This window comes from Haliotis rubra, unplaced genomic scaffold (assembly GCF_003918875.1).
Source record: "Haliotis rubra isolate DU_JTF1 unplaced genomic scaffold, ASM391887v1 Scf592, whole genome shotgun sequence".
Classification (NCBI taxonomy): domain Eukaryota; kingdom Metazoa; phylum Mollusca; class Gastropoda; order Lepetellida; family Haliotidae; genus Haliotis; species Haliotis rubra.
In genome coordinates this window covers 129,815-157,436 of record NW_025767293.1, presented here as the reverse complement: position 1 = coordinate 157,436, position 27,622 = coordinate 129,815, and the positions used below count along the sequence as shown (strand labels likewise).

The following is a 27,622-nucleotide window of genomic DNA, read 5'->3' as shown; positions in this document are numbered from 1 at the left end:
GAAGTACAAAGCTTCGAATCCCAATTCCATGTTATGGTTTTGATAGCTCAATAATTTGTGCACAGATGGACAGATTATTACAGAAATTATCTCAAATTGGACTTTTAGTAACTGTGAGATGATTTATTCTTTCACATTTGTGGCGATGGGGGACATCTTCTGGTGACTCTTGTTTACCTTGGTGCCGACGAGCGTTCAAAATTTACAAAGATTAGCTCCCATAAGCATTCCTTGTCAATGTCAGTTTACCATGAAATGCATTAATTTAGACTGCATGTGTATATATCATAAATATTTTCATGTTTCTGCTGGGAAACCGCTTTCTAAACAAGTACATAACCCTAGGGTTATAACATTTTTGAAAGCATTTAATTTTTGTGACACGATATGGAAGTATGTCCAAATAGTCATTTTTCTGTAGTTATTCATATAAACATATATTTACAAACCTGATGCAGTAGGCGAAGAAATAGGCCAGACACGATCAACAGAAGCTGATGCATCTGCTTGACAGGAATATAGTTTTGTATATTTTGTCTTAGTGGCTATGATTATGATCAAGTTGAAATTGTAAATTCAGCATATGGTTACTGTTTTCAGTCAACCAGTTGACGTTTGCATCCTGCACAGAGGGTCAAACGGCTGTCGATAGTGACCTCGGAACGTGTGCACGTCATATCATTAAATGCACTTTTGAAGGACCAGCAAGGACATTTAACATCATCCGAATTGTTCATGAACCAGGTACGGCATTACTAACCACATTTAAAAGTACTTTAAATTATTCTATCAGTATAAGTATTAGTTGGTCATTCAAAGTATAAACATATAAACGTTTCAACGTTTTACACAAACCCTATATGTAAATCTTATGTTGATATTTGATTATTTTTTTAGACTGAATGAAGTGACAAACAATTGAATGTTTATGCTCTTTTTATTGTGTAGTTATCTTAAACATGATTTGGTTACTTTAATCACTGGGGATTAAGGTGTAACAACGCTTAAAATTATGTTCATGTATTTTGAACATATCTTTATACTAATTATGTTAATTAGAAGCCTTCTGACAGTAGACGTTTATTCACATTTGTCTGTACCTTAAGTAAGTATCTAGATTCTCATTTGCAAATCCATACGCCTGCAATGTTGATTTCGACCTGTAATATCAATTTGTCCCGTTTATTTATCTAAATAGGGACAATATCCACAAATTCTCCGTTCCACTACACCTTCCGTATAAAATAGTATAGATAGGGGTAAACGCAAACTATATTTAGGTGTATTCAGCCCAATTTGATAGATTTCTACCACAATTCTTCATTGAAAAGTATTTCTATAATCTATACATTCCAATTATAATTATTTAAACATGTGTTCAAGCATTCAACCATGTCATGTTAGATATTTGCCCGAAAGTCTAAGCTACAGAAGGGCCAAGTGATGATTTTACGCAAGACGTCCATTAATGACTTGTTTTTATCCTGTTTCATAAAGGTGAACCTCTGTCTTCAAAGTATTTTTACGGACGACGTCTCTGGAATCCAGTATCGATTTACAGGAAAGTGACCAAAACAATTACTGTCTACAAGTACAGTGGGATGCAAAAGTTCTCCAGTCTTAAGTTAAACCTACAGCGCGGGGTGTGCGAGGTAGCTGTAACTTACGGCAAGTTAACAATTATTGCTCGTGAAATAAGTTAAAATGGTAAAGATGTATTCATGGCCAGGTATATTTGGAATGCTGATGTCTACTAAAATGCTTTTCAGTTATACGCAATATATCGGTAAGACCAGAACTGACGTTATACCAAGGCTGCCCTCAATCCTACGGGTTCGAATTGCAAACTGCGAAATTAAACCACGTGGAGACTGAACTACCAAATATCCAGTACAGTGACGTCTGTAGAAATGATTAATTACACCAAAACGCACTGCTCATTTAGGTCAAAGTCTCTTTTGTTTAGTCTGTAGTTATCCTCTATGGGTTAATGTTTTCGCTTCCATATTAATGGACCACATGGGTACATTGTGTGAAGCCTATTTCTGGTGTCCCCCGCCGTGATATTGCTGGAATATTGCTAAAAGCGGCGTAAAACCAAACTCAGTCAGCCAGTCAGTCCATATTAATGGAGTAGCATACTACTGACGTACCACGGGAGCTATACTATATTATCTGCTGATATTCTGGAGTTAATATAATCGCGAAAATTAGCTTGTTAGGTTGTTCTTGACTTTGCAATTCTGTTTCTACAGCTTTTATAGCTATGTTTTCCATTCTCAGAATGCCTTCACAATGGTGAATGTGGCATGGAGTGCAACTGTAAGAATGCCTCGGACTGTTTGGAGAGCACCAGTCGGTGTCCGTCAGGCTGCGCAGAAGGTTACATCGGTGAAAACTATGGCTGTAAAAGTAAGTTTTAGGGAGCATATTTACATCATGTTCTTGAAAGGAATATATCTTATTTATTTTATCTAACTATATAAAATAAATAAGATATTATATTTTTATTTATGTGTGAGTGTGTTTTTATGTGTATGTGTGTGTGTGTGAGAGAGAGAGAGAGAGAGAGAGAGAGAGAGAGAGAGAGAGAGAGAGAGAGAGAGAGAGAGAGAGAGAGAGAGAGAGAGAGAGAGAGAGAGAGAGTTAATAACTTGTGTTTCGTGGGTTTCACATGCTATGATTCGTGGGAAGACGAACGAAAGCATGAAGTAATAGCAAGAGAATGTAGTGTGATGAAACTTGGTAAAGGTCGGGACAACAATAATGGCCTGCTTTGACTCCTTTGTGTCTTTTGACCTGTCCTTTGACTTAAAGGGTTACATTTACATCATAGACACTCTCTCCGAATTTCATAAGGCACTATGTGTGTGGGAAATGTATACACTTCATTACTTCCCAATCGAACTGTGTTTCAATGTTTTTATATTTTTTTAATTAATGTGGCATATGTATATCCACCTGAAAAAGAAGACCAGTGAGACTGACTCGTTGTTAAACATTTAGATTCAGAGTGACAAAATACTTTCCACCAGAAAGTGTGACTTTAACGTTCCAGTAGTCAGCTCTAATACAATATCGCCATTATTTACTTTGCTTTTTTCGACTGAAGAAATGACTTGCTTTTGCATGTGTGACACAGGCAACCACATGCTCATATGTGGTCGGAATGTTTTAACCGACTCTGCTTTAGATGCTTTTAGCTTGATAACGATGTAAGAATCCATAGCAGCGTGTCTCGCTTAGAGACAGATAGGTGTATAGACCCAACCCGATTACTGTTGTGCGGGTGTGTTCCACATTAGGCAGAATTATGACTTTTTGTAGTACCCGGAAGTAGATTAGACTTGAAAGTTAAAAACGTGTAGAATAGTTTAGCTATTAGGATCTATATAGGTTGTATCATAGGTGCAAGCAGGCCGCTTCACTTTACTGGCGCTGTGACTGTCGAATCGCGGGGATACGTGTGGTTTGGTTATTTTGTTTGGGCCCATCGCATTTTGATTTGTTTTGGAGTCCGAGTCGGGCGCGTTTGTGACACGTGGTTGTCACTGTGAGCTAGTGATTATACTGCTTGGCCAGAGGTGAACTGTCATACTTTGGCTCGATATTTTGAGTGGTATTGTGTTTTAAAATGTGTGGAAGGGTTTTGTTCTTATCTTTCATCGTTTTTGACAGTGGTTGTTATGTCAGCTTTGTGATTTTTCAGAACTGAAATTTTGGTTTATGTGTGGACATCGCTGGTGTCTGGCATACGCATGGTTGTGGCGAGTTCAGATTGGCTTCGTTTGGGTTTTCATTGAGTTCTTGAGTGACTATTGGATGAGAGTCGTGTAACTGCTTTGTATGATTACCCGCTGAAGATTTCACGACTGAATATGAGACAATTTGGCCATTTATATCCTGGGCTGTGATTGGCATTTGAGAAACGCCGCGGTTGCATGACAGCCATTTGACCCGGGTGATTGATAAGTTTGCTATTTGTAGAAGAGTACTGGTTTTTGTCCCTCATACCTGCGACTGTTGAATTGACGATTATCATTATTGAATCACAATTTGTGCACTATTTTTGTTTTGAGGTAGTGTCAATATTGCAACCTCCATGATGCTGGTGTACATTAATGTAGCCACTTTAGAGGATTTGATTCCCCTTAAAGAGTTGACACAGAGTGCTGCGGTCAACATCCTTAAACTGAGAGATAGCAAAGGTGACCTGAAGTTTGATGATGTAGCACGTAATTTGCCAAAACTTTGTGATATTGCCAAACAGTGCTTGTCATTTGAATCCAGGGATTCTTTATTGGGCAGTTCGAAATATGAACAAACTGCATACAGTGTTTCACCCCGTTCATCACTCAACCGTTTCAGCACAGCTGTACGTGAGAACTTTGGCCGCATATACCAGGACCTCGCTGAAAACCGCACTGTGAATCATTCCACTAGATACTTCAATGAGAGCAGAACACATTTTGACCGGACACCGTCGAAGCCTCCCACATTTGACAGATCTGGTGACTGGAGAACTGGTGGTGCTACGTTGTACTACAGCTTGTTGGTTGGTGATAGACCCTTGTCAACTATTCCTTGGAGTTCTTTAGTATCAGATTTCCGGATGCGTTATGCTGCTGGTGAGAATCCTGCTGAAGAGTCAATAAAGTTTGACAATCTGATGCAAGGACGAGATGAAGATATTAGAGACTTTGCGGACCGTGTGAAACTACAAGCCAGCTAATCTTTTGCTACCTGCCCTGCGTTGTATCGTGAAACACAGGCAATTAACAAGGTTTGTAGAGGCTGTTTTGATTCCGATGCTGGGGCTAGAGTCTTTAACATGAGACCACAGACAGTGGACGAAGCTGTTCGCATCATCCGTTGGGCACTCCACACCAATCAGTGGACGTCCCGCAAACAAGCTCGCCGAGTTTCAGATTCTTATTTTCAGGACGACAGTGAAAATGAGGATCTGCTTGCAAGGCGAACTCGTGGGTTTGACAAGTCAAGGCAAAGTCTTTCCTCAAGAGGACGTCCATATGTTCCACAGGGGCTGATGCATGCTTCGCGGGAGGTCCCACAATCTCTCTCTTTATCAGGAGGGAATGAGTATTGCATGTCTCCACAGTCTCCAAGGAGGGATCTACAACAGTCTGACAGTACACTTTCTGCTCAGGTACAGACACCAACACCAGTGACAACATCTACACCACGTGGTGTAACACCTGAGTGCCCGAATTTCACCACAATCAAGACAACTTGTCCTGTGTTCGTCAGTCAGCTGAAGCTACTTCTGTACCAGGGCACCTTCGAGACCTCCTCAATCGATCTTCAGCACAGCTCACAGAAGACGATGTGAAAAAGCTTGAGAGGCTGCTCACTGAATTCCAGGATGTGTTCGCTTCCCATGACATAAATTTGGGCAACTTCACAGCCATAGAGCACAATATTGACACAGGTGATGCCGCACCTGTGAAGCAACGGATGAGACGAAGTCCGCCAAGCTTTGCACACGAGGAGGAAAGTCATCTACAGAAGATGCTTGATTTTCAGGTTATCCAACCCTCCACCTCAGAATGGGCAGCATCACCTGTACTAGTGAGGAAAAGATGTGGCAGAGTAAGGTGGTGCTTAGATTACCGTAAGGTCAATCTACGATGTCGTAAGACAGTATTTGCTCTGCCACTCATAGAAGAATGTCTGGAATCACTCTCCGGCAATATGTGGTATATAAGCTTGATGCCAATAATGCATACTGGCAGATTCCTATCAAATCAGGGGACCGACACAAGACTGCGTTTATCGCTAAATATGGCTTGTTTGAGTTCACCAAGATGAGCTTTGGTCTGTGTAATGCCCCAGCCACCTTTGATCGTGACATCAATTTAGTTCTAGCTGGGCTGAATTGGAAAATAGTCCTGGCTTTCCTGGATGACACACTGGTTCTTGGGAAAACAATTGACTGCCACTTTGACAACCTCCGAGAGGTTTGTTTTGAGGTTCAGGAAGTATCAACTCAAGTTGAAGCCGAAGAAATGTGAACTTTTTCAAGTGAGTGTCGAGTTCCTGGGACGAAAAGTTGGTCCAAATGGCCTTGAAGCAGGAGTTGATGTCAGCGCAGTGGTGCAGTGGCCAACCCTAAACTCTTGCAAGGACATTGAATGCTTCCTAGGACTGGCAAACTATCATCGGCAGTTTATACCAAAGTATGCTGACTTGGCTTTGCCATTGTACCAGGTGACGGGTAGAAAAACTTTCCTCTGGACTGATGAACGTGACCAGGCATTCCAAGCAATAAAGGATGCCCTGCTGTCCACTCCAGTTTTGGGAATTGCCAACATGGATGATCCGTTCATTTGAGACACTGATGCATCTGACTGTGCTCTCGGTGCAGAACTGACTCAAGTCCAGAATGGTGTTGAAAAGGTCATCGCTTATGGAAGGCTGTCTCTGTCAAAAGAACAACTCAAGTACTGTACTACGAGAAAGGAGCTGCTAGCTGTTGTGAAGTTCACCAGGGCCTATCGGCATTACCTAATTGGCCGACCGTTTACGCTCAGAACGGACCACAGCAGTTTGCAGTGGCTCATGAATGTTTAACAACCTAACGGTCAGCCTGCAAGATGGCTTGAGGAATTGAGCCAGTATTCCCTGAAAGTAGTTCATCGGCCAGGCTTCAAGCACTGTAATGCTGACTCCCTATCCCACCGTTCACCTCGGACAGCCTGCCCAAATGTAGACACTGATGTCCTTCCATTGCAGCTCCCTTGCCATGGCTGCAAGTACTGTATGAAGGCTCACCAGAACTGGTATGAATTTCGCCAATCTGTTGATGATGTGCTGCCACTGTCCAAGGGTCCCAAGTGCCCCGAAGATCCCACTCACCAAGTACTCTTTTTGACCACTCAATCACCCTCCAACATACATACATACATACACATACATACATACATACATACATACATACATACATACATACATACATACATACAAATATTTGTAAAGCGCTTTTTATCAATCTAATTGCTCAAAAGCGCTATCTGAGTCCACTTTATCCATGTGCAGAGGTGAATAGGTGCGTCTTGAGTCCACTTTTAAAATTTGACAGTTCTGTTTCGGAACGAAGGATGGATGGTAAATTGTTCCAGAGGAAGGGTCCTGCTCTAGAGAAAGACCTGTCCCCATATGACTTAGTTCTAGTTTGTGGTATTTCAAGGAGAGAGACTGGTCCCTTGAGCGGAGTGGATCTAGTTGGGTGATATGGTGTAAGGAGATCCGAGAGGTATTTTGGAGCTAGACCGTTTAGACACTTGAAAACAAGGAGCAGGATTTTGTAGTCGATTCTGAAGCGAATTGGAAGCCAATGTAGGGTTTTGAGGGCAGGAGAGATGTGTTCAGTCCATTTAATTTGACAGATCAATCGTGCGGCTGAATTTTGTGCCTTCTGTAGCCTGTAGAGGACTTGTTTTGGCACACCAGACAGCAAAGAGTTACAATAATCCAAGCGGGATGTTACATATGCTTGAACTAGAGCTTGTGCAGATTTCACATCCAAGTATCGGCGGATCAAACCAATGTTGCGCAGATGGAAATAACATTGGCGACAGACATTGCGAACATGGGGTTCCATGCTGAGGGCAGAGTCAAAGATTACACCAAGATTGCGAACATGTGGCCGAATTTTTATTGCAGATTCACCGATGCAAAACTGTGGAAGCAGAAGCTTTTTCTGAAGTCGAAGAGGGTGGAACACAATGAGCTCAGTTTTATCATCATTTAATTTAAGATATTTCGATGACATCCAACTCTTGATACAATCAACACATTCTTCTATCCTCCAATGGAGGCGAAACTCAATCCACAAGTGAATCGCTATCTCCAGCTGGGAATGACAAGCCTCTCTGCGTAGACCAATCAAGTTCCAGGTGCGACCCGACAGACACCCAATCAGTGAGGAACATGAATGAGTCTCCAAATTTCAGGTCAGCATCTCCAGGTGCCAACATTCTTGTAACCCCTGATGGCGCCCTGAATATATCCTTCGACAGATTGACCAAAAAACCAGGTGTTTGAAGGAGCATTACCCTCCGCTGGAGGTTGTGCGTCCGTCGATGAGGGTTACCCTGTATCTGCCAGAACAGACTCAGATTTCAGGGTCAGGCAAGCTCTCAAGGGGGATCTGGTACTCTGAGGATGAGATTCACACCCACATTAGAGATAACATCGTCAATGCTGAGAGGAATGACACAGATCTGGATATCATTTTGGAGACTCCAAACGTCAATTGGTCATCCCAAAGGATCTTCACCATGATGTTCTCTGTTTGCATCACAATATTCCCTCAGCAGGTCACCAGGGGCAGAAGCGAACCAAGGCTAGGCTCAAACCCAATTATCACTGGTATGGTATGTCGCGTGACATTCAACTTCATGTATCCACTTGCTCTGAGTGTAACTCGCAAAAGAAGGGCAAAAGGACGACAAAACACTCCATGACCAATTTCCATGGAGGTGCTCCTGTGGAGAGGGTTCATTTAGATTATTTGGGCCCATTGCCAAGAACGCCTCGTGGCAATGAACACATTCTGATGATCGTAGACCAGTTTTCCCAATGGGTCGAATGTATACCATTGCCTTCACACAAGGGGCTGAGGAAACTGCCCGCAGTGCAGTCAATGAATTCTTTTGCCGTTTGCTATCCACACTGATCAAGGTAGGAATTTTGAGAGTAGGTTGTTCAAGGCCATGTGTGACACACTCCAAATTCACAAAACCAGGACTACTCCTTATCGCCCATCATCAAACGGCCAGGTAGAACGCTTCAATCGCACACTCATGGATGCTGTCCGCTGCTTCATCAAGGATCAACCGAAGACCCGGGTTCGATTCCCCACATGGGTACAATGTGTGAAGCCCATTTCTGTTGTCCCCCGCCGTGATATTGCTGGAATATTGCTAAATCGGCGCAAAACCATACTCACTCACTCACTCATCAAGGATCAGGAAGAATGGGATGTTCACCTGCCACTAATTGCTTTTGCCTTACGCAGTACTACAACCTAAGGTAAGACGAAGCTGACTTGTAGGTACTTACATGGTTGCTGCATACCTTTCAACTAACCTAGCTAAAGAGTTGCCAATATTATGGATAAGACAAACTCTATGTATGTCAAAGGACAGAAAGTGAATGTTACAACTTGTGCGACGGGCTTACACCTGAGCAAATGAGACCATGGCGGCAGAGAAGACCCGAGACATACACGATCAACCACAGCCACTACCAATAGAGAACTGATACCAACCCAAACAACACTATGCTACATTGACAGGGCGTGGCAATGGCAGCAGACTGTGATGCCCATTGTCCGAAGAGCGCCAGTTGATCGTGAAGAATGCTCCACATTGCCGAATATACTGACTGCGGATCAGTAGAATGTTGCCGTTCGTATTAAGGACAGAGCATTAAAGTGGATGGCATATTGTCAGCAACCGGACTTACAGGCTTCACAAACCAGAACCAAGTGAACGACATCGTTCCCCGGAGGACAGACAACCCAGCGTAAGCTACCCTTGCCTAACACTACCAGACTTACAGATGCACACACAACATTGCAGGCAAGATAACAGAACCGTACCAGCAGTGAACAATGGCAGAAGGTATACCTCAAAATAATGTGTATGGTCAGCGAGCGTCCAACGCTGAAATGCAACCTGGCCACACTAGGGTGAAACATTTACACAATCAAACGCTTGACCTATGCTAATAAAACACAATCATATTTCATGCATAGCATTAACATGATCATAAAATGATAATAAATAAACACTAACAAGTTGCACAAGCTACCACACTTACCAAATGGATATAAATAATAAGTAATTAATACACACACCAGGCCTAGGTGAGTCAGTCATGATTACACAATGCCATTTAGAAAGTGGTCAAATGTAACATGTTATATATGGGATTACAGTTTTTTAGTAAAGTACTAGAATTTGTACTTTACTAAGAAAGTGTTAGGCGGCTGACTTTGTGTGCTGGCGATTAGGTGCCTGACTCTGATGGTGTGAGTTCGAATCCCGGATGGGGCTCAACTCAAAAAGTACTAGAATTTGTACTTTACTGAGAAAGTGTAAATATAACATATGTTACACTGTCAGTCAGTCTTGACAAGAGTGAGTGAGTGCAGAAGTGTCAATCTAACACCTTGTATAAACAATACAAAACGTACCATATCATACATTAGTATACCCCAGGTTCACGTGACAGCTAACCACTATCATTCATAAGAATGAGTGAGTGAGTGCAGAAGTGTCAACCTGAAGCCTTGTATAAACAATAATGCACAGTGAATACATACCTGCCAGCCCATTTATAAATAAAAAGGCCTGCAGAAAACTTACCCGCTTTTTAATGTGCATTAATGTAATTATACATAATATGTGTAATAATAATATAAATGTATATATACTGGCAACACTAAACATATTAAATACAAAACACCCAAAGCCATGTGAACGTTGCTGCAGTGTTGCCATGTATCCAGCGAAAGTGATTGACAGCTGGGTACATCGAAACACTGCAATCAACACCATGACATTTACAACGTAATACGCCGGGTGCGAGGCATGCAGCTTCCAGCGGTCGACATGGATACTGGATACATCAACACCCTTTAGTATTACTATGTTTTTTTATTGCGATAAATAGAAAACTAAAGAGCATTTTGGTTTTACTCTATTAGCCAATGAAAAAGCTGACAACGCTCAACAGCGACTTTTTGCTCTATATAAGGACATCACGTGACCCATTCATCAGTCCTTGTGACATATTTATCTTGTCGCAAATTTCACAAATAGGCTTAATCCTGTTCACAGCGCCATTGTTGTGAAAGCCTAGTGAAAGGGAAAGGCGTTTGGTAAGCGTCGATGAATGGGGAGATCAAACTTTAGGGTTCAGCTAAGTACATCTGTTCTCGTCTGTGTCCATTATCGATCTGTCATCTGTCACCTGTTAGATCTGGTAGGTAAGCTGACCACGTGCCACGGTCACACCCTGAAACATACGAGCAGCATCGGATGGCCAGTCCAATGGTACCCGACGTACGAGTGAAGAAGCACCCATCACTACATTAGTGATCGGGTTGGGTCTATACCCATTGGTATTGGTTTTCAAAAACGTATTAAATGTGAATATTAGCAGGACATAACTCCAGATTCAAAGACAGATGAACAGTTAGTATTTTGTCAAGTTACCATGGGCAGCAATGCAGGCTTCAATGCGGCGGGGCATACTACTCATCAAAGAAGTTAGAAAGTCGTGGTCCATGCTGTCCCAATATCGGACCACCTCTTCTTTCATTTCAGCAATATTTGTCAGATTTTTCTTATTGACACTTTCCTTCATAAGTCCCAAAACATTTTCTATTGGATTTAGGTCAGTGAATCTAATAATGTCATATTTTGGGCCCGAAACACTGCCGCTGTTACAGGTCATTGCTCCCTCCCTCTGCAAGCCTTCTGCTGTTTATTTTGTTGACAGTTACATAGACAGATTCTTTAATACAAATGCATAAAATCGGTGATTTACAATGTCATTAGGTTGTCTGACAAAACATCCATTTGCACAGTTTGAGATCGATTGGGTCATTGGATGAAGAGATATTTACACAAAACCGGGTCCACATGCATTTCATGCCAAACTATAGATGGGCGGCCTATGACAATGAAAAGATGTTTGTGGAATTTTCTGGATTAGTTTACTCACATAGTTCATGTCGGTGACATGCTAATACCTCTCTGCGTTTTTTAACGTGCTATCGACTCCGTTTTCTAGTTGTTTAATATCAATGTATAACATGTTATAGTCACGATGAGGTTGATATATATATACATATATGAATGTTAAGTCTCTATGTGGCCCAGTGGACTGAGCGTCTGCCTGGTTAACGGAAGGTTCGGGGTTAGATCTCTAATCACATCATTCTAAAATACATCACCCATGTCGTTTTTGTTTTTATCCTGGTTGTCTCTAGACACTGAGCAGGGAAAAAGGACTAGCCATCTCAGAGTCAGTAGCTTGTTTTGGTGGAATATTCCTGTTAAACTGTGGCGGGGTATTAGAGTGGGGTCGTAATATAGAACCGGTGTGATTTTTGCTGTGCTGAGCTGGATTTAATAATCACTCGTTTTACTTACAGAAGACACTTCTGATCCTGGACAAATGTCGACATCAAAGGTCACACTGGTGTCATCTGCAGCTTCTAGCTCACCTCCAACACCTACAGGTACTTCACGATTGTTACAAAGTACTACCTTTGCCGCCTCAATGTCTAAACAGACTGCCAGAGAATATACATGTTAAAAAACAAATTACTGATATCGTTGGATTTGATCTTTTTCTTGAAAGGTATATAATGTGCAAGCTGGAAATATCTTTGTCATTTTATTTACAATCAATATCGAAACTATGGTAGAAGCTACTTTCTTTTTTAAACATGATTTTTTATGAAACAAGATCCAGATTCGAATTCCAAGTTTACATGTGAGGGATTTATTACATTTTTAATCCGATTTCATATAATGTGCTGGACATATAACATTGTTCCTTAAGGATATTTACTCTTACATTAATTACAGGGGAACTAGTATAAGGACATAAGCTTTATGTATATTTATGCTGTAGTGTTATGTCACCCTCCTGGAAATCATGACTGCGATCATATTGTGTGTGTGTGTGTGTGTTTGTTTTTTTGTGTTAATTTCTTTCTTTTAATTCTGTTGTTTTTTTGTTTTATTTTATTTTATTTTTTTAAATTTTTTTTGGGGGGGATGCATCCTTGTCCCTTGTGCACTTATTTGGTTATGCGGAACTCTTTTCCCTATTTCGAATTGTAAATATTGGAATATACATGATGGAATATGTTAAGTTAAAATGTTCTGTTTGGTTGGCATTTTAGAAGTCGATGGATAATAGTAAAGTATCATACTTTATGGATAACTTCTTTATTTGTTATGGTGCAACGTTTCGGTATAGCTTCTTATACCGTTGTCAAGCAGGAGTAAAGTCATACAGCACAGAACAGACTTATGTACATGTAACAGGGAATTAAGTAAGACAACATGAGGGAATGCATCAAAGGGATTAACACCAACAACAATGGGACAGGTAATAATAAAATAACGATGGGAGGAAGCCAAGGTTGAGGAGGCGGAACAGGGTATACATAACAGATGGGGTAAGTAATAATACAATAACAATGGGAGGAAGCCAATGTTGAGGAGGCGGAACAAGGTATACATTGGATAGGTCTTGGCGATATGGATATTCTTGCCTAGGGATTGTGCGTCACAGAGCCCGTTGCCTGTCCGACATGGCTTAGGAAGATAATTCAAACGAACTGAAAAAGGGAGTGACGTTCAAACGTTTTACAATGAAGACACGAGACGTTGATGTCATCGCGTCAAATACCGATCTAATTACCTAAATGAATAAAAGCTGGTATGTCAACATCGGAGAGGAGATGTAAGTCCCCAATCCACTCCGATGTTTCAAGTGTAAAAAATATGGACATGGATCCCAGTCTTGCAATCGATCTGCTGTTTGTCACCGTTGTGGAGAGCGACATGGGGACGCAAATTGCTCAGCAGAAATCAAATGCGCAAATTGCACAAGTCAACATGTAGCTTCATCAAGGTTATGTCCTCTGTGGCAATAACAATCCAAAATACTAAAGTTAAAACATGAAAAAGGAACTTGTTTACACTCAAAACTCAATAAAACTTTGTATGCATTTGTTGCTCATTCTGCACATCATTTTCTGTTCATACTAATTTGACATGGATCAAATCAAACCAGCCCACTAACATAATTTCAGCCCTATACGAATACAGAGCTATCTAATTGCCGTCCAATATCTCTCACTAGCTGGGTCCGCAAAACTATGGAGCGTATGGTGAATAATCGAATAGTCTGGTACCATTGATCACCTTCTGCATCTAGAATCGTTAAAAAAATTCATCATAAGTAAACATCATGCTGTTGATATCTTTTACGATGTAGAAAAAGCGTATGATACAACGTGGAAGCATGGCACTTTAAGAGATCTTTAGGATTTTGGATTGAGAGGTCTTGTGCCTCAATTCGTGTTGGATCAATCCTGTCAGACCATTATAATCAGTATCAGGGTGTTCCACAAGGCAGCATCCTGTCTGTCACATTATTCAGCATTAGATTTACCAGTCTCTCTCAGGTATTGAACGACTCACTTGATGGTTCACTGTTTGAAGATGACTTCCACGTGTCTTGTCGAGGTAAAACTATGCACACAATAGAAAGACTGCAACTCAGTAAAATTCAAAAGTGTTCACTAGAAAACGGTCTTACATTTTCCATGACTAGGACAAATTGCATACATTTTTGTGGGAATTATAGATCATATGAAGACAGGAATTTTGTTAAGTGGTACCCCTATCAAAGTTGTGGATGAAACGAAGTTCTTATGGCTTTTTTACCGATATTTTACCTTTTTATCCCACATTAAACATCTTAAAACTAAGTGCTTGAAGGCTCTTCATCTCATTTGCACGTGTTTGCATTGGCCTCAAGAATTGAAAAAACTCTTTTAAACCACAGTTCTAACGGTACTTGAAATGCCACGATTGTCAAATGTGCAACGTGAACGTGCCGTTGGCATGTTGCAAGCGGGAAGATCAGTTATTGACGTCGCAAGAGCAATGGGATGCAGCCGTCGTACTGTGTATGACTTGTGAGGTCGTCTACAACAAACTGGCACCACTTCTGATCTCCCAAGGCCGGGTCGTCCACGTGTGACGTCACGAGCAGAAGACCGTCAAATCGTCCTACGTCACCTACGTGACAGATTTCTGCCGGCTACACGAACCAGGGCCGAGATGCTTAGATGTCGACTGTCCTCACAGACCATTCGAAATCGGTTGCGGGCTGCCAATCTCCATTCTCGACGTCCATATCGTGGGCCACTATTGACGCCGTTTCATCAACGTCAACGTCTGCTGTGGGCCCAACGTCACCTCCGATGGACCCAGAGAGACTGGAATCGAGTCGTCTTTAGCGATGAATCCAGGTTTACCCTCAGATTCGCGAACGGCAAGCATAGAGTCTGGAGACGACGTCGTGAACGGTATGCCCAGTGTTGTGTACAGGAAGTCGACAGATTTGGGGGCGGAAGTTGCATGGTGTGGGGTGCTTTCTGTGGGAACAACCGTTCCCAACTTCTAGTTATCCGTGGAAACCTCACAGCTGCTGCTTACCGCGACCAGGTGCTCACCCCTGAACTCGTTCCTTTCATGGCGGCTCATGGCCCAGGTCTACAGTTCCAGCATGATAATGCTCGGCTGCATACCGCGATGTTGACACGACATTTCCTTCAAAACGCTGGAATCAACGCCATGGACTGGCCATCGAGGTCCCCTGGCCTTAATCCAATAGACCACGTTTGGGATGCACTTGGGAGAAGGCTTCGTGGTCTTAGGAACCAACCTCAGAATTTGCATGAACTTGGCGCGGCCTTGCAAGAGCAATGGCGCAGAATCCCCAACCACGTGTTCACAAGCATCAGGCAGTCGATGAGGAGACGGTGTTTTGGCAGTGGTGAATGCGCGGGGCGGCCATACACGATATTGAACTGAGAAATTTCGCATTTTTATTCTTGTGACTTGACATTCTGTCTACCCATGTTTTGGCACGGCGGTGTAGCCTCATGGAACCGATTATGGCACTGTCAGTGTATCGAGTACATCACACAGATCTCAGCAATGAAATAATAACAATTTAACCATCTTACCATCTCTTGTTCTTTTATAGTGCCCTGAAGAAAGAATGTGAAGTTTCTTTTTTTGAATCAGTATATATGACAGCGCTTCGGAAATAGTATACACCACGACGGACTGAGGCTCTGTCTTGGAGCGTATATAACATCTCCGGTAGACTGTTTGTACGAGGGGCGGTGGGGTAGCCTAGTGGTTAGAGCGTTCGCTTGTCACGACGAAGACCCGGGTTCGATTCCCCACATGGCCACAATGTGTGAAGCCCATTTCTGGTGTTCCCCGCTGTGATATTGCTGGAATCTTGCTAAAAGCGGCGTTAAACCCACCCCACTCACTCATTGTTTGTACGCTTAAGCTGATAAGCCGTCACTTAAACAACGTTGTTTAAACAAATAATCACTTCAATGTGTAACTAAGTTACGTTCTAATCCATCCAATCCAGCTAATAGCGTTATCTTTCTTCCTCTCTGTGACCAATTATTTGATAATAAATCCAATGTTGTCCCGCAACATGGTATTTGGATCAAACATTATGTTATCAAATGCAGTGTCGCCTTACCAGCTTCTGTCTACTCGTCCTTGGCAAATAATCAGACCTTTCATTCATTAAGTTTTAAAAATATGACACAAACCCATTTATCTAAAACCAAGAATACGGAGAATTGCGAGCTAAATATATTACTCATCAATCGACTTTTACAGATGATTCTAAGGATAGTGGCAAGGTTTCTAGTGGCACTGTCATCGGATGTCAATTCATATCTCCCAGGATTCCTGATAACAGTTCTATTATAACTGCTGAAGCCAAGGCGATCCAAATAGCGCTGGAATACATTCAGCACTAAACTAAATATAAACAATTGATCATCGTCTCTAACATTCTAACAATTTATCGTCTTTAACTCCAAAACATTCTTCGATACTTGATATTTTTTTAAGTATATGATAAGCTCTCTACTGGCCGGTTAGACATCGTCTTATGTTGGCACTGCAGGTAACACACGAGAAGATGTCTCTCAACTACGGATACCTCATTCCGATTTCAAACATACATCAAAGACTACATCAGACAGTTAATGCAAGCGAGTGGAACACCCAAGTAGGCATATGCAAGGTTGATGAAATTAGGTTATACCTACTTGGGATGTTATTCAAGACATGACAAAGTAGTAATGTGACGATGTCGAATTGGCCATACGCGTTTCATACATGAACATTTTTTAAAAGGTGAAGATACTCTATTTTGTGTCCCTATTGATGACAGAAACAGTCAAGCACATTTTGCTTGACTGTATTGATTTCTCTCTGATAAGGGATACTTAATCATCTTCTTTACAAGATTTTAATGAGCATCACTCCTCTTTTAATTCTAGATTTTTTTTAAAGAAATAAAAATATTTGATAAATTTTGAAACTTGTGGTGCTATTATCACCAACTGAGATTATTAAAGGCAGTGCCACTCAGGGAGTTAAAATAGTGTAAAAGTATTGTCCCCCTGACAGTGACACTTGAGTCCACATTGATTGAAGTATATAACATCGACTAGCGTTTCAATAACTAAATTGTAGTTACATATTTAATATTGATTAGAATCGCTTAAAGCCACTAGTGGTCAAAGTGATCTCGTAAATCCTCCTGGAAATCATATCGCCCCCTGGATCCCCAGGAAGATGGACTAACTTTTGTCACCAGTGGCCTATAGCCTGGTTTTAATTCATGCCAGTTGATATGCTGACAAAGGTATCTTTAAAAATATTGAATTGGTTTCTTTTATATCTAAACTGTGATACTGAACATACTGTTTTTGTTGACTGACATTTAATTATACTCAACTCGTTATCGTCGCGATATGGCTGCAATATTGCCGATGCGATATAAAATATAACAAATTAACTCACTCACTCACTTTAGCATGTCTTGCCCCTACGCCATGCTACACCTGTGAGGATAAAATGTATATTTTGTCCAGAAACCGTTTCAAAGAATACAATTTCATGTGAAGGTTTCCTTTCGGGAATTACCTTATGCCTTCTTGCATTTCCTTTCCCCTCGCGTACACAATCCCAAGCGAAGTCCCAAAGTAGTGGATTAAGATATTCTTATCAATATTTCCTGATTTACAATTGCACCCTTTTGATATGGAAAGACGAAGGACGAGATGATATATTTTGGGGCATTGGTCAGGGGTTTAAAAAAACTTACTCTGTGATATATATTGAAGTCAATATGCAGTTTAATAACAAGGTACAGCAATAGTTTTACACTTGCATGTATTCCGGTGGCACCATCCTTGCTTAAAAATGCGAATCTTCCCCCTAACATGTTTTGACTGTTTGTTGGTTGTTTACACGTCACAACATTGCAGGAGTACTACTGTGTGTCGACAGGCAACAAACACTTACTTGTTAATGCATATCCTGAATACCGACGGTAGGGCAGAACATTTGGGTTAACCCCTGTTCAGATTTTCAGTGATGTACCCACCAGATTGAGTCGGCTTCAGTGTAGGTTGCATGTATTTACAAACTCTGGGTATGTAGCGTAGACATTTTACCATGAGGATACTATTTCAGGTATTCTATGGTTAGGGTGTGTCCCTTCTTTCTGCCGTGCAGCAGTTTGGACTTAGATTATAGTACTCTTTGGACAGTATATTATTACAATGAAAATAGCAGACGGTATCATAGATTTGTTGCGTTCGGGGTAGAAATGATGCTAAGAAGGGAGAAGGTTTTCGGCATATTTTTCTCCCAGTTTACCACAGGCATTTCATCATTTCGAGGACACGTGTGTGCCTATTTAGACCATAGATGTACGTGTTTTGGCGTCACCTTAAAGTAAAACCGGTGTTAGTTGATTACAATTACCGGAAATGATTCTTTCATTAATGAGAAATATCTCAGATGTTTATTGTTTTAAATGGGTAGTGGAGTACCTTTGTAGTTAGAACTTTTGTCGTCACACGGAAGACTCAGGTTCGATATCCCCCCGATGTGTAAAGCCCATTTTGTTATCCCCGGCCGTGATATTGCTGGAATAGTGCTAAAAGTTGCATAAAAGTATGCTCTCTCTCATTATTGTTGCAAACAATGCTTGTACCTTTCGTGATATTATGAAAGAAGTACGCTGTTCCTTCGTTTCACCATTGAGTAAAATATTCTAACTCACAGCTCCGGGAGGATTCGAGTCGTCGTTTTCTGATTCTCGACTAGTCCATACAAAACAATGGTCCAGTCCAACATGACCTATGTAAGGACCAATCGCATAATCAGCAACATAAGGTCCCAGTCAGATGTTTCGACTGAGTATTATTCATCATATTCATGCACTATTTGTGACATAATGTGTATTTCAAATAGGCATAGCTGTTATGATGTCAGCGAACATCCAATTTACTAAAATCAAAATCTTCAATCTGTGTCCTAAAGTGTATCCTGATTGTTGACACTGATGACACTGTTGTTTTCCAGACACTATTATATATATTGAACTCATTGTTGGGATGTATTATATGCAGTTTAATAACTAGGTACAACAATCGGTATTGTCCCAAATTCTCCACTTAATGTATGCTGATGGCACTATCCATGATATGGAATGTCCCTCACCACCTACCGTGTCTTGACTGTTTGTTGGTTGTTTACATGCCACCGTCGCCTGACAGGGGAACTGCAGTAGAGTATCAGGCAATAAATACGTACTTTTTAATGCAAATCGTGAATCCGGACGGTATATATTTTGGGGCATTGGTCAGGGGTTTAAAAAAACTTACTCTGTGATATATATTGAAGTCAATATGCAGTTTAGTAACAAGGTACAGCAATAGTTTTACACCTACATGTATTCTGGTGGCACCATCCTTGCTTGAAAATGCGAATCTTCCCCCTAACATGTCTTGACTGTTTGTTGGTTGTTTACATGTCACAACATGGCAGGAGTACTACTGTGTGGGGACAGGCAACGAACACTTACTTGTTAATGCAAATCCTGAGTACGGACGATAGGGCACAACATTTGCGCGAACACCTGTTGAGATTTTCTGTGATCCACCCACCAGATAGAGTCGGCTTCAGCGTAGGTTGCATGTGGTTACAAATTAGTTTAGCATTTACAATTTGGGAGCTCTTACGGTGACGTCATCAATTTTTGGGGAGTCATCTTCTTTTCCTTTCAAATCAATCACAATCCACCACAAATAGTAGACAGTATTGGGAATACTGTGCCTCTGAAATTAGTTATGACTGGTTTTTATAAGCATATATGTAATCGAAAACAGCATTGGCAATTCGATGACAATACAAAGCAGGATTGCAAATTACTATTTCTCTCTCTTGTGTGCAACAACAGGGTGCACCAGTGGCAAGTACGGAGTTGACTGTACACAGGACTGTTCATCTGGGTGTCCGTCCAGGGGATGTGACAGTTCCACTGGAGAGTGTCTGGATGGACGTTGTAAACCCGGATGGACGAACACTGATCCCCAACTTAAACGATGTGATCAAGGTAATATACAATATCTGATCAAGTAATGCATTATGTATTGTTTGCTAAAAGCGTGTTCCTTCTATCTTGTGTACAGCAGTTAGACAAGAGTACCATTTGTATGTGAAAGTAATGGATTAAAAAGTTTAACCAGACAGTTGTGTTCAGAGTTTGAATGATGGTATAAATTAACAAAAGAATGTAATTGTTTTCGGCATATTTGTCTCCAGGTTTACTGCAGGCATTTCATCATTTCGGGGAGACGCGAGTGGATATTGAGACTCATTTATATACGGGGTTTTGTGTCACCTTTAGGTAAAACCTGTGTATGTGTTGATTACTATCGTCGGAAAAGATTATGTCCGTGAGAACTATATCTCAGATCTAAATTATTTTAAGTGGGGTACCCTAGTAGTTAACTCTGATCGTCACGGGGAATGCATGGGTTTGATTCCCCACATGGGGACAATATGTGAAGCTCATATTACAAGACTATTGATAAAAGCAGTGTAAGACCACGCACCCACTCTCATTATTGTTGCAAAATATGTTTTATGCTGCGTGATATAAGGCAAGAAGAATGCAGTTCCATCGTTTCACCAATTAGTAATTGACACAGGAATACATTTTTTTAATCATGATTTGCCCACATAAAGATAGGGTCGAGACCTACATGACCTATGTCAGCGCCATTCGCGTTGCCAGCAAAATAAGGTTCCAGTCAGATATTTCGACCGATTATTATTATTCATATTCATGCACTATTGGTGACACAATGTATTTCAAATAGACATGGTTGTTATGATGTCGGTAAACATCCTATTTACTGATAGCAAAATCTTCCATCTGTATCCTGGAATGTATCCATCCTCTTGTTGACACAGAGTGTTCTGACGGCTACTATGGTGCCAACTGTGCCTCGACATGTTCCCCTGGATGTGTTTCATTTTCGTGTGATCGGAAAACTGGAAGGTGTGCACACAATGGACGAACAGACTGTAAACCTGGCTGGACGCCCGGGTCTAATTACAGGTGTGACAGTAAGTAATCACAGCTAAAACTGAGACGACATTTTAGGTCGATTTATAACACAGCCATTGTGAGTAAATATTTGAATAAAAATACTTCAGACAATGTTATTAGATCAGTCAAGGTTAACATATATTCATCACAATGACAATGTTTGCATTGGCGTTAGCTAAATGTATATGTCACGACGCAGTGTGAGTACATTGTCCTCCAGAATGTTACGTCAAGTGATTGTCGTATGAAGTCAGTACAGCGGAGAAAGGTTTTAACCAATAAACTGATCGACTTCCATGTTTTGCAACAATTAGTTCTGAAAACGATTTGATGTTATGTACATTTTATGTTCTAAATGCATGCTTGCGTTTCCCAAAATTTTCAACTTATACTGTCTCACGTGAAGCACTTTCTCGCATTCAGTCTCTCTGAAGGGCTCGTTCAAATACGCCCCTGTTCCAGTTACTGATATATGATATGATATGTCTCTGGAATATATGCGTTCTCATGAACTTACAACGCTTGTTTTCGTCCATCATGTCTCCACGGATCAGTTGGTCAAACTACCAGTTGTGGTCGCTGTTCGAAGGCCTCCCAACCCTCACGGTTCTCCGACATGATGTAGTTGATCGTCGTTACATCCTCTGCTTCCATCTCATGGGCCTAGCTCGTTTACGGACCAGTGAAGATCCGCGGTAGAATAGGTCTTCAGCAACCCATGCTTGCTACAAAACGCGACTATGCTTGTCGTAAGAGGCGACTAAGGGGATCGGGTGGTCAGGCTCGCTGACTTGGTTCCCAATTACGCAGATCGATGCTCATGCTGTTGATCACTGGATTGTCTGGTCTAGACTCGATTGTTTACAGACCGCCACCATATAGCTGGAATATTGCTGAGTGCGGCGTAAAACTACACTCACCCACTCACTAGCTCATTTACGGATCTTACAGCTGTTACGAACGTTGTCTCTGCGCGTTCTAGGCCATTCATTTCTCGTGCTTTGTTCGTCTACAATCCTCCCAGCCTCCTAATACCCAGGGAAGGTCCGAGTTCTCCAGCAGCCCATTTGCTTGTCGTAAGAGGTGGCTAACGGGATTGGTATGTCAGGGTTGACACCTGTCATTATATCCCAATAGCCCCCATATAGCTGGAACATTTCTAAATGTGACGTTAAACAACAAACACGAAAAAAAATCCTTCTAAGATCATCGTATACAAGACACTCAGTCGACCTTCCCTAGTTGGATTTCCAGATGGTTCTATAATGTTCACAGCCCATTCTTTCTTCTACTCGTCAACGTTCAACCGATCTTTCTGTGAGCTTGATGCTATTTCGTCCTGCTTGGTGTTGCTTCCAGTCGCTTAAACCATCCTCAGATGATGTGTCGTTCCCGGATAGTCTTGAGGGTAACCTTGAGAGTACTTGCACCGTGAACATGCTGCCATGGATAGCTAACAAGCTGCAACTATCTATGGTCAGATCTGGATTCTTCCTTCTTTATCAAGGAACGGGATCTACTGCCTTCCCAGTTACATCATGTAAGGGACTTAAGTTCTGTATAAATGTAGCCAGACGGAGTGTTTACGTGGCATATTTGTCTCCCTGTTTACCACAGGCAATTTATCACTTTGAGGAGATGTGTGTGGCTATTAAGACCAATCTATATTCGGTGTTTTGTGTCACTTTTAGGTAAAACCGGTGTAAGTGGATTATGATTACCGGAAATGATCATTTCATTAATGAGAACTATATCTCAGATGTTTATTATTTTGAATGAGTAGTGGGATTGAAATATAGGATGCTTGTAAGATTAGTTCAAGTAACCAATCTCCCAGCGTAAATAAAGTAGGAATTAATTCATTTTTTTTACCAATGTGCCTAGTAACATACACCTGTGGCTGGCGAGATCCTACTGAACGTTATCGGAAGAAATTCTACATTTGAATCCCATGATCACTGAACAGACGCTCGGGAAGACTGCATACAAGAAACATCTTGCTTATCAAAACAGCTGGATGGTTGTGTGTCAACGCTTATCGTTTGATTTCCTGGCTTAAAAAACAACAACCCGTGAAGGCCCGGGTTAGCAGTGGTCTTCAACAACCAATGCTAGTCAAACTGAAGTAATTTTCATTTCTTCAAACTAATTTCCCTCGAGTGACATAATAGGAATTACAAGTAAATGAGTTTTAATGTGACGACAATTATTCCACAAAGCACTGAAGAACGACACGTGCTTATTATATAACATAATTGTATTCATACAACAGTATATGCGGTCGCTGCAATGCGTAATGACGCTCATGTGCATGATGTGATTGCTTTCATTTTCACCAATTTAGTTAACGAATCTCAGGGCATGGCACTAATTGCAAAGTGAAATATGTTCACCAATTAGGGCGAATTTGACACCACTCCTGTATAAACGCTGTTAATACTAATCCATGTTAATCCTTGGTGGCTTGATTGCAAAGTGAGGATAAACCTCCTCAATGAACATTAAACTGAGAAATTCTACACGTTAATAACCATATTCGGCACAGTCGTTGGCACATGGTCGTTTTCGGCTGGCAACATCCCAGAGCCCTCCATGCACCCGGTATGCAGCTTACAGCTGGTACAAGTATGTAGAAGTACACTGGGATTTTATTTATTCATCACTCTTTTTAGAAAAATATACCAGGGGGACAAATAATTTGTAAATATTGAAGTATTGACATCCAGGTACATCAAAGCTACCAACTGGCACCCGCAAAGGCAGTTTGAGGTTGGGCTAATAAGACGAATATATAAGTTTTTAGTATCCCCTGGAACATCTCATAAATTGTCTGAGTTTAGTTTTATGCCGCTTTTAGCAATATTCCAGCAGGGACACCTAAATGGGATGCACATACTGTAACCATGTGGGCAATCGAACCCGTGTTTTCGGCGTGACGAGCAAACGCTTTAACCCCATCAACTCATTTGTCATTTGATACATTCTGCACTTGAAACACCTGGAACTCGCTGTCCGTTGCGTCTAGTCTACTATGCACTTTGCGTCAGTGCTTAGACAGAGTATAATTTCATAGTTGAAGCTCTGCTGGTCCCAGCCTAGTGGCTGCAAGAGTTGTATACTCCCCAGGGAGTTGAAATTGATAATACGATGTGCCGTTAGATTGACATCCAATGATCGAGGGGAAAAAATACCAGCGCCAGCATGCACTAGTGCGTGGATATGTGGGCTATATAAATATCCTATGATGATGATGATTCAGTAAATCTTGGGCAAATTATTTCACTCGGGATAAAATCTACACACTTAACCTCACGCTCGACTATATAATATCCTACAGATACGAGTTTGTACGTTGAAACACAGAAAAGAACATATATTCAAACCACTCACAATCAACAACAAATAGTGGACAGTATTGGGTATACTGAGCCACTGAGTTATGACTGATTTTTACTCATCATACATGTAATCAAAAACAGCATTAGTAATTCGATGACAATATAAAGGAGGGTTGCAAATTACTAACTCTCACTCTTGTTTGCAATCATAGGGTACTTACTAATTCTCTCTGCCCTCCCCTCTCTTTCTCTGTCTCTCACTCTCTCTCTCTCTGTCTGTCTCTCTCTCTGTCTGTCTCTCTCTGTCTGTCTCTCTCTCTCTCTCTCTCACTCTCTCTCTCTCTCTCTCTCTCTCTCTCTCTCTCTCTCCCTCACTCTATCTCGCGTTTGCAACGATAGGGTACTTACTAACTCTCTCTCTTGTTTGCAACGATGGGGTACTTACTAACTCTCGCTCTTGTGTGCAACGATAGGGTGCGCCAGAGGCAAGTACGGATTTGACTGTACACAGGACTGTTCATCTGGGTGTGAGACTTGGGCATGTGACAGTTCCACTGGAGAGTGTCCGGGTGGACGTTGTAAACCCGGATGGACGAACACTGATCCCCAACTTAAACGATGTGATCAAGGTAATATACAATATCTGATCAAGTAATGCATTATGTATTGTTTGCTAAAAGCGTGTTCCTTCTTTCTTGTGTACAGCAGTTAGACAAGAGTACTCTTTGTATGTGAAAGTAATGGATTAAACAGTTTAGCCAGACAGTTGCGTTCAGAGTTTGAATGATGGTATGAATCACAAACAGTGCAATGTTTTCAGCATATCTGTCTCCCTGGTTACCACAGGCATTTAATCATTTCGATGTGTGTGTGTTTATTAGGATCAATTCATATACGGGTTTTAGTGTCACCTTTAGGTAACACCTGTGTATGTGTTGATTACAATTGTCGGAAAAGATAATGTTCATGAGAACTATATCTCAGATGTTTATTATTTTACATGGGTGGTTTAATTGTAGTTCAACTCTGGTCGTTATGGGTAATGCCCAGGATCGATTCCCTATATGGGGGCAATGTGTGAATCCCATACTACACGACTGTTGCTAAAAGCAGTGTGAAGTCACTCTCACACATTTTGTAATCATGATTTACCCATACATAACAAGGGCCTAGACCTACATGACCTATGTAAGGGCCAAAATAAGGTCCCAGGCAGAGTACTCGACAGAGTATTATTAATCATATTCTTGCACTAGTGGTGATACAATGCATTTCAAATAGGAACTGTTTTTTGATGCCATACTGATAAACATAATATTTCCAGAAAACAAATTCTTTAAACTAATACGCAGTAATCGCTCTACATGTTACTTGCAACGTTTTCGTTAGTCACTCATGACCTTGTAAAATTTGTTGACATTTTTCAGTCAACCGTCATTGATTGATGGTGAAAGCGCTGTACAGTTTGACAGGTGTACGCACACTTGCCTTCACTCGTTTACCAGTCACGCATGACAGTGTCATCAATAGACTACTCACATTACATTGCTACTTGATCTGCAGCTTGTGTTGCTGGGAAATACGGACCCCGCTGTACACAGACGTGTAACGAGGGATGTAAACCTGAACACTGCAACCGACTCACCGGTGACTGTAACCACAAATGTGTATGATGGTATTCAGGAACTGATTTCATATTTCCAAGATGTTTGAGAATTTTGTACATTCGAATAACCGTCTCTTCTTCGCCTTAGTGTAGCAGAAAGCAAACCATGGGTGTACACATTCTTTAATCCATCAGTTTATAAAGTAATGAACACAACTTGATCTGCAGACTGTGATACCGGGACATATGGACAAAACTGTAACGCGAGGTGTAACCCAGGATGTAAATTGGAGTCCTGCAACCACGTCACCGGTTACTGCAACTGTAAAGAAGGATGGACAGGTGATCGTTGTGAACAAAGTAAGCTTCCAGAATCAGTGAGTGTGGTGAATGTCGTATCTTTAAACTGTTGGTTTATGACGAGAGTGTCATTTCAGCAACGTAATTCAATCTAATTATGGCATATCACTATATAATCATTGATATTTACTGTTGGGGGAGACTCTGAAAATTGTATGAACTGATTCTACAGTAATGTCACTATCATGTGGGATACATACAGCTTGTTTCGCTAGTCATTCTTGATGGTTTAAAGTTTGTTGACATCTTTCTGTCAACTGTCATTGATTGATAGTGAGAGCGATGTACTCTCAGTGACAGAACGCTCACCTTTCTAGAATGATAGATGTACGCACATTTGCCTACATTCGTTAAGCAGTCACACGGGACAGTGTCATCAGTAGACATTGCTACTTGACCTGCAGCTTGTCGGGCTGGGACATACGGACCCCGCTGTGCAAAGACGTGTAACGAGGGATGTAAACAAGGGTCGTGCAACCACGTGACCGGTGACTGTGACTGTAAAGATGGATGGACAGGTTGGCAATGCGAAAACCGTAAGTAGTGATAATTCAATCTACATCAATCACATGTTACTTTCCTTTCGCTCTTCTTACATGTGTTATTTATAAGTGAAACCATTTCTACTGACGGATGCAAATCGCAGTACACGATGTTGGTATTGAATAGATGGATCAGACAAAACGTGTGTTGTATAATGGTTTGAAAACTCTGTCCAGGCAATTCAATAGGACAATGGTTGATTGATATTCACAAGCATAATATCAGCATTACTCTCGAATTGTGGTTGAACGACTCATCGTGAATATCAAGCCTGGAAACTAGCTGACAAACGCCTTTGGTCGGATCTTATGACTAGATTGGTTGTGCCTCCAAACTCATAAAGTGAGTGAGTGAGTATGGTTTTAGGCCACTTTTAGCAATATTCCGTCAATATCACGGCGAGGGACACCAGAAATTGGCCATACACATTGTACATATGTGGGAAATCGAACCCTGGTCTTCGGCGCTTTAA

At 41.3% G+C, this 27,622-nt stretch overlaps 1 protein-coding gene across 1 annotated transcript in view; it reads left to right on the top strand.

Annotated features, from left to right (window-relative positions):
• LOC124255086 (protein draper-like) overlaps positions 1-27,622 on the top strand; it is a 68,496-nt gene that overhangs the window by 30,745 nt on the left and 10,129 nt on the right. The window contains exons 3-11 of the mRNA XM_046688921.1: positions 601-744; positions 1,498-1,668; positions 2,284-2,412; positions 12,191-12,277; positions 20,146-20,301; positions 21,165-21,320; positions 25,115-25,270; positions 26,476-26,607; positions 27,012-27,143. Coding sequence (XP_046544877.1) covers positions 601-744; positions 1,498-1,668; positions 2,284-2,412; positions 12,191-12,277; positions 20,146-20,301; positions 21,165-21,320; positions 25,115-25,270; positions 26,476-26,607; positions 27,012-27,143 — 1,263 coding nt within the window. The remainder of the gene's footprint in view (positions 1-600; positions 745-1,497; positions 1,669-2,283; positions 2,413-12,190; positions 12,278-20,145; positions 20,302-21,164; positions 21,321-25,114; positions 25,271-26,475; positions 26,608-27,011; positions 27,144-27,622) is intronic.